The 16,230-nt window shown below is 34.5% G+C and overlaps 1 protein-coding gene across 6 annotated transcripts in view; it reads left to right on the top strand.

The window, feature by feature from the left end:
* RMDN2 (regulator of microtubule dynamics 2) overlaps positions 1-16,230 on the top strand; it is a 90,818-nt gene that overhangs the window by 55,305 nt on the left and 19,283 nt on the right. For all 6 annotated transcript variants that reach the window (XM_017860432.1, XM_017860430.1, XM_017860429.1 and 3 more), the window contains 4 exons: positions 734-836; positions 5,393-5,453; positions 13,578-13,653; positions 14,937-15,014. In XM_017860432.1, the coding sequence (XP_017715921.1) occupies positions 734-836; positions 5,393-5,453; positions 13,578-13,653; positions 14,937-15,014 (318 nt within the window). The remainder of the gene's footprint in view (positions 1-733; positions 837-5,392; positions 5,454-13,577; positions 13,654-14,936; positions 15,015-16,230) is intronic.

The raw sequence follows: 16,230 nt of genomic DNA, 5'->3' as shown, positions 1-16,230 counted from the left end.
GTTTTTTTTTTTTTTTTTTTTTTTTTTACTAATTTATATATTTAACAAATATTTTGAGACAGCTATGGGTATTTAAAGCTATTTCTACCAATGGTCATTTGTTAATTTTGCAGTGTTTAATGCTGGGTCTGAATAAGAAAAGCCTGTCCAGAGCTCTCACCACCACCACTAAAAAAAAAAATTAAAATTAAAATTAAAAGAGTTTGCAGTGTCCCATGGAGAAATAAATCTCTATTTCTCTGAGGATTTAGCACCTCTAAACATATTGTCTAAAACTTGATAGATCTCCAGGATTATATTTAGGTAATTTAAGTAAAAAAAGTGACTGCTCTTTTGAGTATATGCATTTTCAACTTACAGATATTAACTGAGATGCTCATTATATTGATAATAGATAACTTGGAAAGGAAAAGAAGAAAAGGATACGACAGCTCAGGAAGAATTTCTAGATTTTAGTGCCTATCAAATCTCTCCTCTGCATAGATGGAGCTAGTGTCTGGATAATATTAATTGGTTTTAAGATCCAAATGTAATACTATGTTAGGTCATATTTCTTAGCCGTGAGTATTTGGATTAAAAATGTTTCACACTGAAATATGGATATACGTAGATTCAATAATCTATAAATACCAGTTTAGCTGCCTAAGTTTTTTCAAAGTTGCAGTAGAAAACAAGAATAAAATAGACAAGTTACCAAGTTAATTTAACAGGCAACTCCATCTTTTCTTTTCAGTTTAGAGATGAAATAGAGTTTATGTGGCGATTTGCTCGTGCTTATGGAGACATGTATGAACTATCTACAAACACACAAGAAAAGAAACATTATGCTAATATTGGTAAGCATTTTGTAAGGATTATTCTCAAGTAGCGATTAAGATCTATAGTAAATCATGCAGCCGTGAAAAAGGATGAGTTCATGTCCTTTGCAGGGAAATGGATGAAGCTGGAAACCATCTTTCTTAGCAAACTAACATAAGAACAGAAAACCAAACACTGCATGTTCTCACTCATAAGTGGCAGTTGAACAATGAGAACACATTGACACAGGGAAGGGAACATCACATAGCAGGGCCTGTTGGGGTGTGGGAAGCTAGGGGAGGGATAGCATTAGGAGAAATACCTGATGTAGATGTAGCGTTGATGGGTGCAGAAAACCACCATGGCACGTGTATCCCTATGTAACAAACCTGCATGTTCTGCACATATATCCCAATGTAACAAACCTGCATGTTCTGCACATATATCCCAGAACTTAAAGTATAATAAACAAAAGATCTATAGTAAATCACTAGTGAATTTTAATTAAAGCTAAATTATCTTAGCTAAAACCAATATGTTTAATCTGTTTTAATATATTATGGTACAAAAAAATGTGCAGTCTCAGAACAGAAAGGCATTTTAGGACTACAGTATATGTCCTTCAGAAATATTTGAGTATATTAGAATAGCTAACTGAAAAAACTTAAATTTCATCTTTTAACTTCATAAAACATAGAAAGACAAGAAATGTAGTGGCAGTGTTTGAAAAACAACAGGCAGAGGACAAGTGTCTTCAGCAATTGTCAACCACAGTTAAAGTAACACATCTTACTTCTATAATGTAGAACTCCAGGGATCACAAAGAATAAACTTGCAGACTTTAATGTTTTTCCAAATGTATCTTGATGAAACAAGATTAACCTTGTTAAAAACTCTGTTTGATAATTGTCTAAGCTGAACGATGATTACATGGTGGTTCGTTATTCTGTCATCTATACTTTTTTGTATGTTTTTGAAATTTTTCATCACAACAAGAACAACTAAATAGACAGAATGTCAAATTGTTATTTTTATAACTCACCTTGACTCTTACTCGATGCAAAATGTGTTCTTGCAAAAGCCCCTACCTGCCATCTCTCTGAATGTCAGTATAGTACTTTGACATCAAAATCCTTTGAATTCTTCATTTATTCCGAAGACTTCTCTTTTCCAGGCTTTTCTTCTAGAAAAGACAGCCAGAAGAAGACACAGCAAGAAAGATTTCTACCCAGTCTAGTTCTCTGTAATTTTTATTTCCAAGTAGAAGGTTTTACTAAACTCCTTGTAATTATATTTTTCCACTTGGAGATTCATTTGCTAAATGACCTTTGTGCTTTAGTTTCCCCAAGTGGGAGGAGGATGAGAGGGTTTCCCCCTCTTGTTTGCATATTCATCATCAGCTTTGTGGAGTTTTTCTGTAGCAATCCAGTTTGCAGACCATATACAAAACAGAATTCTAGAGAAGAGATGTATTAATTTCAATGTGAATAAAAACTTAACCAAGGAGAACAAGGGGATTTATTTTCATATCTACTGAGAAAATCAAAGTATATCTATGTAAACTATTCCAACATTCATCAATATTAAATACATTTTTTTTCATAAGTACCTGCCCTACCCTGGGTATTATGTGCTAAGGTAGGAATAGGATAGCAAAATAGACATGTTTTCAGACTACAGGGGAGCTTATGGCTTTGTAGGGGAGGCAGCACTATTCAAATAATCATACATATACAAAAACAAATGGAAATAAGCTCTTATTAAAGAAGAGTACAGAGGCTGGATATAGTGGCTCATGCCTGTAATCCCAGCACTTTGGGAGGCCAAGGTGGGCAGATAGCTTGAGCTCAAGAGTCTGAGACCAGCCTGGGCAACATAGGGAGACCTTGTCTCTACTAAAAACAACACACAACTGAGGTGGGAGGATCAGTTGAGTCCAAGAGATCAAGGCCGCAGTGAGCCATGATCTCACCACTGCACTCCAGCATGGGTAACAGAGCAAGACCCTGTCATAAATAGATAGATAGATAGATAGATAGATAGATAGATAGATAGATAGATAGATAGGGAACAGGTTGTTTGTGAGCACATGTAGTAGAAAGGAGAATATGATGGCAGAGGATGGAAGTTGATGCAGGGAAGTCTTTCTTATGGAAGTTACAGTTTCCCATAGGTAAAATTGCTCTGGATCTCTATTCTTAAGTGGAATGGGAGTTTAATTGAGTTAATGTCTTAGGTGATGAAATTCGTAAAGAAATAGGTTGAAGGGAATTCAGGGGCAAAAATGAAGCATAGGATTGAAATAGGATGTATCCAAAAAAAAGAGAGAAGAGTTTATAGTGCCAAAGAAAAGGAGTAGAAAAGCCTCAGATGTGTTCATTCAGATATTGAAATAAAAGTAAAAGAATTCCTTTAATTTATCCATTTAATAAATATTTATTCAAAATTATTTTGTCAAGGAACAGTGTGAAAATGAAGGGTGGAGGGAAGGGGAGGAGGGAGAGAAGGAGAGGCATAAATATGGTGAAGGCTGCACAACACTAAGGAACTTACTCTATGGAAAAGATAATAAAGGGACAGCCAATTATATTCAGTGAATAAGGAGTAAGTGCTTAGTAATGGTAATAGCCAAGTACACTGGAGCTGAGAGCAAGGCAGGGGCTCAGACCAGCTGTGGAAGAACGTTGGGATTCAGCATGAGGGAGGAAGAAGTGCAGAAGATTTCTTCTCATAATAGCATGTTTAAGGTTGTTATGCTTAGGAAAGATTTGATCACTGGAGAGTACAAAATTCTTTGATAAAACTCAAAGTGAGTATATCATTATGCAGTATGTTTCCAAAGTATTATGATATTAATCTTATATTTAAAGAAACATTATTCTAATTTTCCTAATTAAGTAATCGATAGGAATGCATCATAAAGATGACAAAATACAGTTATCTAAAGGAAATAGCTTTACGTTTGTCCTGACTACATAAGTGAGGCTATGAATCCAGTTTGTATACTACCCAGCTTCTTTTTATATTCTTGGAGTGATGGAATCACCTCTATTTCAGGCTTCTGGTAGTACGCTGAAAGTTTTATTCATTTGGTAATGTAGCTAAAAAATTGATTTAGTTTTAATGTTTTTTACATTAAAAGCATGTTTTAATCATTAAAATTGCTAATTTCGTTAATATTTGTTCACAGTGCAGTTTAATTATTATTAAAACACTTCACTTTTTAAACTGTCTTGCAAATTTGATGAGATCGTGCTAGCTCAGCGGAACTAGTTCTCGTCGTAAATGCGATAGTGCCCTGTAGAAGTAGCACGCTTAACAAAAAAGTTAACAAAATAGAACCATGATTTTCAAAATGAAAAATCATTTGGTATTCTTATAAAGATTATCTCGCCACTTATTTAGAAAAAGCATTTGGCATATCCTTGATAGTCTCTTCCGAGCAAATAATAAGATAAGATCAGAGAAAAGAAGTCGCTATAAAACAAAATGGCCCCTTTGAGAAGATTCTCAGATACAGGTCTGTTTATGCGAGTTATTTTTGATTTTTCCAAGCCATAACCATAAACAAACCTCTATCCAAATAATAATAATAATAATTATTATTATTATTATTATTATTATTATTATTGAGATGGAGTCTTGCTCTGTCCCCCAGGCTGGAATGCAATGGCATGATCTCAGCTCACTGCAACCTCTGCCTCCTGAGATCAAGCGATTCTCCTGCCTCAACCTCCTGAGTAACTGGGATTACAGGCATGCACCACCACACCCAGCTGATTTTTGTGTTTTTAGTAGAGACAGGGTTTCGCCATGTTGGCCAGACTGGTTTCGAACTCCTGACCTCAGGTGATCCACCTGCCTTGGCCTCCCAAAGTGCTAGGATTACAGGCGTGAGCCACCACACCCGGCCGCAAATTAATTATTACATTGTTAAAAATTACTCTAAAACTAAGTAAAATAATTTGGGGGAATTATTTATGTCCCTGAACCTGTTCATTATTGTGAATGATTAGGCAAGAACTTCTCAGGCTTCCCTGACTCCTTCCCTTACTCCTTCAGGCAGAGTTAGTTACCCACTCTGCTGTGCCCTCTTTTTCATCTTGCTCTTACTTTTTTATTTTTGCATGTAACTTATTTGTTTATATACCTGCAGCATACGGAACAGTGAGCCCTTGGAGGTCAAGGACTCTGTCTTATTTGACATTTTATTCCCAGACACTCACAGTACGGCACGTAGTAGGTACTCAGTAAATGTTGTTTGAATGGAATACAAAAAAATTCTATTACGCTTTGTAAGCAATAATTAAATGACGTTTCTTGCACTTGGTTAAGTTGCTTAGTCTAGTGTGTGTCAGACCTTAGCATACATCAGAATCACTGGAGGCTCATTAAACCACAGATTACTGGGCCCCAATCCCACAGTGTGTGATAAAGTAGATCTCCAATGTGGCTGAAAAGTTCTCAAAGTTGCCACGTGATGCTGATGCTTCTGGTCTTGGGACCATACTTTGTGAACCACTGAGTTAATTCAATAATCCACCTCCTACCAACTCACAAGAAGGTACTAAGTGTAAGCACTCTTATCTTTCAGGAAGAACTTTAAGTGAAAGGGCTATTAATAGAGCACCCATGAATGGCCATTGTCATCTGTGGTAAGTATATAGGATTTATGCAGTCTTTTAAATTCTAACCTGCCTCTTTATAAATTAAATGGATTTTTCAAAATACTATTGACCCATACGTTTAATCTGGCAGTCACATTCACTGAAAAATATATATAATAGCACAGTAACTGTTCTTATTCTGTTTATTCACATATTTTTATTATGCATCTTTTAAATATATTTAAGGGAAACTTATTGAAAAATTCTTGAATGAATCTACGAAGTCTACTGGCTTTGAAGATGATATGTTATGATTAAATCTAGTTCAGCATAACATTTTGTTTGAACACAAATGCTAAAATGATAGCATGTTTCTAAATGAAATGTAGAAAAGCATGTCAACCATTTCTTATGCATTGATGCGTTGTAATATACAAATTCCACAGATCAAGGAAAAGCCATTTATGATATAAAAAGTTCAAACAAAGAGAATCTAATTAGTTAGACTGGTATAGGTAAATATTCTTAAAGCAAAAAAAAAATCATTCTTGTGTTGTGTTTGGACCCTTTGTATGTTTATGTAAACATTATTTTATAAATATAAATTATAAATTATAAAACACAAGAAGGAATATATTGTTTTAATTATTATTCTTCCTTTTACTTGTAGTTGCATTTTTACATTTATAGTTCCTTGGTTTCTTTTTCTCTCCAGCAATACAGGTGCCCCAGATAGTGGGAAGATAAAATAATAAGTGTATGACCCTTTCTTCAGCCCTAAGTTTCCAGAAATCCACCCTTCTTTGCGATTACTTTATTTCCCATCCCTATAATGTAGGAGCACTCTTAGGCAAAATCTTTCTTAAAATGGCTCCCTTTCCACAGGTCCACAGTTGTCCCACAGAAGACTCATTTTTGCCCCACCAAAATCTGAAGTACAAACCATTTTCTCAAAGTAGACCTGTTTTCTTCACCTGTCACCAGCAGGGGGAGCTCCACTCACGGACTCTCACTTAAAATTCCTTGGGGAGGAATCCGGTAACATTTTATTTGTCCAAACTCAAAGGGACACGTGCCAAAATATGGATAGATTTTTTGATGCTGCCCTCACATAGTTTTAGATGAGTTGCAAGCCTAGCCTCTGCCCTCTGTCATGAGAGGGTGGAAGGTGGAACCCACAGCACCCTAACCCTGGAGAAATCCTCACTCCCAGTCTCTTCCTCCCTCCGGTGAATTCTTTGCCTTTGGAGAAGAATGAAGGGCTAAATCTGGCAGAACCTGTGAATAACTTCTTAGTATGTCACGGATGAGTAATAGAGAATCTCGCTTTAGGGATTGGAGTACCTAATAGATAAAGTATTGTTTTGTATTCTTGGTGCCTCTACCAAAATTCTAGGGAAAAAGGTAATTTTCCAGGTAACAATTTGGTACAGACTTTTAAGATCATTTCCCTAGAACAGAGGGTCTTGGCTATTACATTAGCCAGGTTTACCTATATAATCTAATTTACATAATAACACTAGTAAATTAACATATATGTTAAAGTACTTTCATTCTTCTACTTTTAGTAGTAACTGTAATGAATTTGTGGTGATCAAGCCCTACTGTCTCTCTTCATCTCCTTTGATAATGGAGGTATTTGGGAACTGGTTAGCCTAATTAGGATGCAGAAAGAACACTGAAGTCCTACTTTTAACTCTCAACTCCTCCTCCTCCCCTACTCTTCTTGTCTCTTACCTCCCGCCCCTCTGTTCCCTCCCCTCCTCTTCCTTCTCTTCTTTCTCCCCTGCCTCTATTGCTCTTCCTTTCCCGTCCTCTGTCCTCTTCCTTCTCTCCTATATGCATCTGTACCCATGAAGAATCACATTAAAAATGTGCATTTGGTGTAAATCCTCAATTTGAGGTTATTTATCAGTGTGAGTTTCCAAATTTTCGTAGAGGAACAATGTTGAATTTTCTCTGAGGGCTTCATTAAGTACCTTGAAATGTATCTTGTGAACATAGATTATGCTGAACTCCGGTTTTCCCAGTCTGTCTTCCACTAATCTGGTTACATCTCTTTTGTTCATCTTCTTTTACTTTTTGTTGAGAACCAAATGCCTTGTTTATAATCATAGCATTTAACCCCAGAATTAAATCTTATCAAAACACAGAGTAGTGATCCAATTGTGTTTCACCTAATTTCTTATTCAGTATCAGTTTTGAATTTAAAAAATTAAAATCTAATCAGTTGATTAAGGTTTAAGAACTTTAAATGTCAATTTAATCGTAATTCTTATACTATATCCTACTGAATGCAAAAGTCCTCCTTAAATAGTAGATATTTGAGGTGATGAAAAAAGAAATTTAAACTTTGGCTTGAGAAACAATGGGTGAAATTTAGGTGGTCTGATTTTATAATTAATTATAATAAAATGTTGAAATCTTATTCTGCTGGACTCTCTTTAATTATGTTAAAACTGAATTAAGACTGAATTTATTAGTATGTTAATAAGACATTTTCTCATTCATTCAGCATGAATGACAAGCTATGGCCTGCAAGTGAATTCGACTGCCTGTTTTTGTAAATAAAGTTTTATTGGATCACAGCCACACACAGGCATTTTTGCACAGCGGCAGAGTAGTTGCAAAAGACTGTCTGGCCCCAAAGCCTAAAATGTTTACTATCTGGCCCTACTGCAAGAGTTTGCAGACCCATGGTTTACAGCATTATATGATGGTTTATAAACCTTCAGTTTGAAACAAAAGATGTAATCTTTAAGAATTATTTTCATAAAGGGTTAATATTATTTGGGAATGATTGAAAAATACAGATCATTTTAATGACTTAGTTTTATCTCTATGTTTTCCTAAGTGAAACGGCTTTGTAACTTTAGGGCTGTATATGCTTTCTATAAGATTCAGTTGTTTTTGTTGTACTGACAAAAAATATTTAATACTTCTGGAATCAAGAGAATGAGAATAAAGTGACCAATGGACTTGCAGTTTGTTGGCCAGATAAGCCTGACCTTAATTATAAGTAATGTCTTACATATTGGTTGTGCTCTACTGTTTGCAAATTATATCCACATGTCTTAGAATATGTGATTCACAGAACAGCTTGTTTTCACTTTATAGATGGGGTAAGCAAGGTACTGTGTGTATGTGTGCGCGCACGCATGAGTGTGTGTGTTGATTAGTAATCAGAGCCATACAGTAAGTGGAAAAACAGAAACTAGAACCCAGTTTTGTATCCTTATATGCCTAGTCGTTTTTCTGTTAACAGTAAGCTGCCTCTGCTTTTTCATAGTATAAACGGCATTGGTGCTGAATCAGAAATACTGCAGGGAAATTTATGGAGTTGTTTTAGTAGTTGTTGAAACAGTATGATAGTCAATGATTAAGGATATATTCACTATCAACGCAAAGGAAAATACAATGTTCTTGTCAAAACGTATGTAGTTAGAATGACCTCTAGATGGAGGTAATATGCCGTGTTGTGAATTAACTTTCTTCAGAATTTCCATCAGCCTGTGTATTTGAGAAATAAAACATAAAATTATGTATTTTAAATGAACAGTATTTAAAAATCATATACACACACAAACATAGGTAGAATTGATTGAAAGAAAAGGAGTAATGACCCTTTGGGAGAAAGTGACCAGGTACCTTTGAATTTATGATACATAAAAGATAGATAATATTTTAAACTTTAAAGAAGCAGATTCCAAAAAAATATGAAAATGAAACTCTAAGGGCAGATTATTTAAAAGGAAAATGTACATATTTCATATAATTGTATTTATAAATCATGGAGTTTTTTCCCTTGACTCAGAGTAACTTGGAGAGACTATGTTGAGAGAGCAAAATAAAAGCCTAGAGATGTGCATAAGTAGTTCTGATTTGCAGAAAATAGCAGAAGATAGATTCTACCACTATAGACCAGTGAACATAGCATCTATGCCTTTCATTCCAGCACAAAGAGTTAGATGGGTTGTTTTGTGCATCTCTAGATAAGTGTGTAAGTTGAAAGAGAACCAACATAGATTTTTCTAAAAAGGCGAAATGATCTGTTTTTTATTTTTTTATTATTTATTTATTTATTTATTTATTTGCTAGTAGACTAGGGAAATCGATCCAGTATACCTGGATTGAAGTAAAGCACTGAGGCAAGTTCACTCATAACATTCTTTGGACAAGATGTAGAAATGTGGTCAAGCTTTGAGTCAGCGGACCCATACTGACTGAACAGTTTGAGGCTCAGTTATTCAACAGATCACTGTCAGTCTGGGGGCGATTCTAGGGCCAGATCTGTATCTTGGTCCCCAGTGTGTTCAGTAATTTTGTTGATGGGGGAAGAGACAGAAGGTATGCTTATAAAAGTTACAGAGAACACAAAATTAGGAGTAACAGGGTATATGATGGATGACAACAGTAACTCAAAAGATTTTAACATGTTGAAAAAGACACCTAACAAGTTATGATTTAAAGAAATAAATATGAAAGGAAGGATGGAGAGAAAGATGTCAAAAATGACTAAGGATAATAGGGAAATATAGAAATTTGAATAAAGTATAGATTTTAGTTAATAGTGTATTAATATTGGTTCATTGTGACAATTTTATATCAATATTGTATATCAATATTGGTACAGTTTTGACAAATGAACTGTAGTAATGTAAGATGTTAACAATAGGGAAAACTGGGTGTGGCATATAAAGAAATTGTCTGTACTATGAGAATTTTTTTGTAAATTCAAAGCTATTCTAAAAGTGTATTTAAATAGAAAGTGGCCTAAAGTTTTAAGTCCAGATAATTTGGAAAATGATAATGCCCATGACAAAAATAGAGAGTTTGGGAGGTAGTTGTGTTGAATTTGGAAGGATTAGAATTGTTCCCCAAACTGGAACTCATTGGGAGGAATGATTGAACAGAATGGCAGAGACCGTTTCGAAATAACACAGTGAATAGACAATTTGAATAGTCCTACTTCTGTTGAAGAAATGGAATAAATAATTAATAACTTTCCAAAACAGAAAGCATCAGGACCAGACGGGGTCATTGGTAAATTCTACCAAATATTTAAGGAGAAAATTATACCAATTACATAAGATAGAAGTAGAGGGTACACTTCCTAACTCATTGTTTGAGTGTAGCATTACCCTAATACCAACATCAGACACTAGAAGGAAACTGTAGTAGACCAGTATCTCTCCTGAACATAGAAGCAAAAATCTTCGATAAAATATTAGCAGTTTGAATCCAACAATATATAAAAAGGATTACATAACCAAGTGAGATTTATTCCTGGTATGCAAGGCCAGTTCAACATTTGAAAATCAATTACTATAATCCATCACATTAACACACCAAAGCAGAAAAAAATCACGTGATTATTTTAACAGATGCAGAAAAAGCATTTGACAAAATCTAACAGTCATTCATAATGCAAAGAGAGAAACTCTCAGCAAACTAGGAATAGAATGGAATTTCCTCAACTTGATAAAAAAAAAAAAGCAACATTTACAGGAAACATACAGCTAACATTATGCTTCATGGTGAGAAACTTGCTTTCCAACCATTAAGAAACTAAGATCAAGAGCAAGGCAAGGATGATCCCTCTCACCACTGCTTTTCAACATTATACTGAAAGTTCTAGCTAATGCTGTATAACAAGAAAAGGAAATAAAAGGTATGCAGATTGGGAGGGAAGAAATAAAATTATTTGCAAATGACATGATTGTCTTTGTAAAAAAATTTTTTTTAAATATCTTGGAATTAAGCAATTACAACAAGGTTGCTGGATTCAAGGTTAATGTACAAAAGTCAATCAGTTTCCTCTATACCAGCAATGAAGAAGTGGAGTTTGAAATTAAAAACATATTACTATTTACATGAGCACCAAAAATATTGAAATACATAGATGAAAATGAACAAAGTATGTACAAGATCTCTATGAGAAACGCTTAACAAATATTCAGCAGGCGAATGAATGAAACTATGTATATCCAGTCAATGAAATATTATTCGGGACTAAGTAGAAATGAGCTATCAAGGCCATGAAAAGACATGGAGGAACCTTAAATACATATTACTAAGTAAAAGAAGGCAATCTGAAAAGGCAATATACTATATGGTTCCAGCTATATGACATTCTAGAAAAGACCAAACTATGGAGACAGTAAACAGATCAGTGGTTGCCAGGGGTTGCGGGGAGGGAGGAATGAATAAGCAGAACACAGAGGATTTTTACAGGAAGTAAAACTTTTATGTAACACATTACAACAGTATACACATATCATTATACATTTATCAAAACCCGTAGAATATCAAACACCAAGTACAAACCATACTGTAAACTATGGACTTTGGATGATATTGACGTGTCAGTGTAGGTTCATCAGTTTTAACAAATGTACCACTGTCGGGTGGGATGTTAATAGTGGGGGAAGTTGGCCAGGCATGGTGGCTCATGCCTGTAATCTCAGCACTTTGGGAGGCTGAGGTGGGCAGATCCTCAGATCACCTGAGGTCAGGTGTTCGAGACCAGCCTGGCCAACATGGTGAAATCCCATCTCTACTAAAAATACAAAAATTATCCAGGCATGGTGGCACATGCCTGTAATCCCAGCTACTCGGGAAGCTGAGGCGTGAAAACTGCTTGAACCTGGGAGGCAGAGGTTGCAGTGAGCCAAGATCGTACCACTGCACTCCAGACTGGGTAACAGAGCATGACTTTGTCTCTAAATAAATAAATAATAGTGGGGGAAGTTGTGGGGGCTAGGATAGGAGATATATGGGAATCCTCTGTACTTTCTGCTCAGTTTTGCTGTGAACCTAAAAGTGCTCTAAAACATAGTTTATTAATTTTTTAAATAAAAGAACATAGGCCTGAGGCAACAATAAGTCTTTATAAAACAGTTTGAGAGTCATTTTTTGTCAATCTGCTTTTCTTGAATTTGAAATCTCTGGAAAGATTTATTGTGGATCTAGAGAGGTACATGACATTCAGTCTGATTTTAGAATTCGTGAGTAGTAGTGTATCCTAATCTGGTTAAGTTCTGAGGTTGTTTTTAATAGGTTGATACGGTCTTCCTCCTTGCTTCTACTACAGCAGATTCTGTTGATTATACAGAAACTGAAAACAGAGATCAAAAAGGTCATAACTGAAAAGTGGCAATTTTATTGGTTGTGCATAGGTGGTGTGAATTTGTGTCTGGGAATGGTCTTACTGTTCCAAATTAAAATTGTTCACTTTTTTTTGTACTTGGAAGTTATGTGTATTCACAGAAATGACTGAGATAAATAACATCCGAAGTTATATTTTTCATCTTAGTCACTATGACAATGCAAGTAAAAATTAACACCTACTCTTGAAATATTTAAGTAAATGGATATTTTACCTTAGACAAAACACTCTGAAATACTTCAAAGATTTTGTACAGATAGAAACACTCCAAATGTGAAAAGCAACATATCCTCAATTTTTCCAGTAAATAAGCAAATTGCGGAACAAATATTGCACGCAACTTAAAGTCAAATAATTATTTGTGTAAATTTTGTATTCCCAGTGAAAACAAATAAATGACCAATGGGATGCACTATTCTAGTAATGCAGTGTTTCCAGGAAGGGTTGAAGGAGACGGGGAAATTTTTTGAAAAAGCATATTTTAAAATTACCTTTGATTTTGGTTTAATCATGGTATTTATTTGCATATTTATTCATATTAAAGGAGCTCATGAAATTGTAAGTTTTTTAAAAGAGGGAATGAATTTTTTAAGTTGACTTTAACTGTTTTTAATGTTATAAATCTGTCGACTATATTTTTTCTAATTTAATACTTAAAATGATTAGACTTTTTCTGAGAGTTTCTTCATGACTTTAATATTGATGATGATGATAGTGGCAGGTAACTTTTATTGAAACTCCCTATGTCCTGGGCACTGTTCTAATCACATTACCTGTTTTAGCTTATTTTACCCTCACAATATTCATATAAATATTGTTAGTATCCCCAGTTACAGGTGAGAAAACTAGCCTCATGTTGATGTCAAGTATTTATTATTGTTAGGGCCCTTATATGAATACTCTTGTTAAATATGAATGAATGTTTTAGAGTTCCTTTTAATGTTACATTTTGGTAGCATTTTACTGAAAATTTACACAATGGCCACTGTTTTTATCCTTTTCAGGTATGCAGTTTTGTGTGGCTATGTATCTGAGTTTGAGGGTTTACAAAACAAAATCAACTATGGGCACCTCTTCAAGGTATTTCTTTTTTTTTTTCTTCATATTTCTTTTCAGATCCAGACTAATGGAAGGGTATTTATTAATAATAAAAATGTTTTAATGTAGCTATATGTTCCATCAACAGGCATAAACCAGATTATTCAACAGATTAAGCTCTGGGAATTTGCTTTTTTGTTTAAACATTAGAAAATGAAATATGATACTCTTTAAATAGTGCTATGACAAAAAGAATTATTTGGGTGGTTAAAGATTATTATTAGTTCAGATTCTGAAAGAAGTCACAGAGTAGATGAGTATTACCTTTTCAAAGATTAAGAATTAGCCAGCCGGGTGCATTGGCTCACACCTGTAATCACAGCACTTTGGGAGGCTGAGGCGGGTGGATCACTTGAGGCCAGGAGTTCGAGACTAGCCTGGCCAACATGGTGAAACCCCATCTCTACTAAAAATACAAAAATTAGCCAGGCGTGGTGGTGGGCACCTGTATTCCCAACTACCTGGGAGGCTGAGGCAGGAGAATCGCTTGAACCAGGGAGGCGGAGGTTGTAGTGAGCCGTGATCATGCCACTGCATTCCAGCCTGGGCAACAGAATGAGACTCTGTCTCAAAAAAAAAAAAAAAAAAAAAAGCTTTTTGGTCATAAGCTCAATAACATCATGAGTGTGACCAGCACTAGGTAGTTAACAATCTCTGCATATTGATTTGGTGGAGGAAAAGTAGGATCCGGTCTAGGATTTAAATTTGCCATAATAGACAAATAAAGTAAGTAATCCACACACACGCATAATGTATTATTTGCCTCTATAGCTCAATACATAACCCTCAATGTCAATAATTACAGAGGTGAGTAAACATTTCTTCCCTATTTTCTAGCTCCCTATAACCATTTGATAATGCCAAAGGAATAGATTTCTCTCCCATCTAACTCTTCTATTTTTTCTGCCATTATCCCCTATTCCATGTCATTTGATATTTGTAAGCTCACCTCAGAATCAGTAACTATTCACTAGTTAAGTCATAGGTAGGCAAACATATGACTTTGGTGTTTTCTATTTTTATAACAGTATTTTGGCTTTAAATTACACATAGCTTTATTAAATCCGAGTCACAGTTCCGGTTCTGGTTGTAAGCAATCATTTTGGTAATTTAATTATTCATAAGATTTCATTGTATTCATGATAGAGATGGCGAGGACTGAGACAACATTTTAAAACCACTTTTGAGTTACTAGGCTGTGGTATAGTTCCATTCAACAATATCTGAAACTTGGAAGATGATTTTCCTTTGGATGCTTCTTTCAGGAACATCTAGATATAGCAATCAAACTTTTACCAGAGGAACCCTTTCTATATTACCTCAAAGGAAGATACTGTTATACTGTAAGTTGAATACCTTTATTTATAAACTTTATTTGAATGTAGTATGATTGTAGGATAAATTTTCAATGACTTATTGTTTTATTTTTACCCAGTGCCTACTTTAGGGAGAATTATAATAGCAATATAGATTTTATTTTAATGTATAATACATATGTTAAAATTGTATGTGAATTTATAATTTATACATTATAATTTTAAAATCTATAATCTAGGTATTTTATAATTTATAAACTTGTAATTTATATATATGTGTATGTTATATACCATATTTTATATATATGTGACCTTTTTCTTTCCTGCTTTTTCATTTCTTTTTGCAGTAGTCACATTCCCTCCCTTTGTAGATATCTCAGTTTGGGATCAACCATCCACACATGCCCTGTGTCTAGGTCACTACTCACAGTTCTGTAGGACTTTTTTTCATCCAGTAGTGTATACTGAGCACAAATTATGTGCTAACTGGCCAGAGATGAATAAAACACTCCTTGCTTTTAAGGAACTTAATTTGGAAGGGTTACGCGACATATATAGCTCAAATAAAAGCAGTTGGTCCATGTCTTAAATGACACCATTAGTTCATAGAAAATTACAGAATGTGAAAATGTATCTTAAGAATATGTGAAAAAAATTATTGTGAAAGGACAATGCCATTTTTGAATGATAAAATTAGGGTAGGCAAAGATATAACTTCTTTATTGCAGCCAAAAGAGAATTAGAGGTGAAGAAAGAAGTTTGCTTGTATTGAACGCCTGCTCTATGCCAAATATGCATTCTGTCCTTTATATTTCTTGTTGCATTTCATCCTTAAAACAGTGCTATGAAGCAGTTGTTATTTATACCAGTTTTAAAGATTAAAAATCTGAGTCTTCGTGATGTTAAGAACCTTCCCAAAGTCCAATGAAAGAGGCAGCATTGAAATTCAAATTTAATTCCAAAATTTATGCTCTTTATATTGTGTTACATACAAAGAAAACTTACATTTTGTTAAGGAAAAGGAGTAAAGGTATATCATCTGTTTTTCTCATTTTTTCCTAGTTGTAAGATGGCAAAGTCAAATAATAGAATGACACTCAAATTTTTATAACCTACTCAAATGTTGTAAAATACACAATGATGCCTTCATTCTGTGAAATATTGCACTGTTGAGTACACTATTAATTTACTAAGGTTGTATTACCTCCCAGCAACTCACATGTTTTACTTACTGTTTATTTTC

The sequence above is a fragment of the Rhinopithecus bieti genome, unplaced genomic scaffold, assembly GCF_001698545.2.
Source record: "Rhinopithecus bieti isolate Rb0 unplaced genomic scaffold, ASM169854v2 scaffold_52032, whole genome shotgun sequence".
Taxonomy (NCBI): Eukaryota; Metazoa; Chordata; class Mammalia; order Primates; family Cercopithecidae; genus Rhinopithecus; species Rhinopithecus bieti.
Note: the sequence above shows the minus strand (reverse complement) of the source record. Positions and strands in the feature narration are given on the sequence as shown.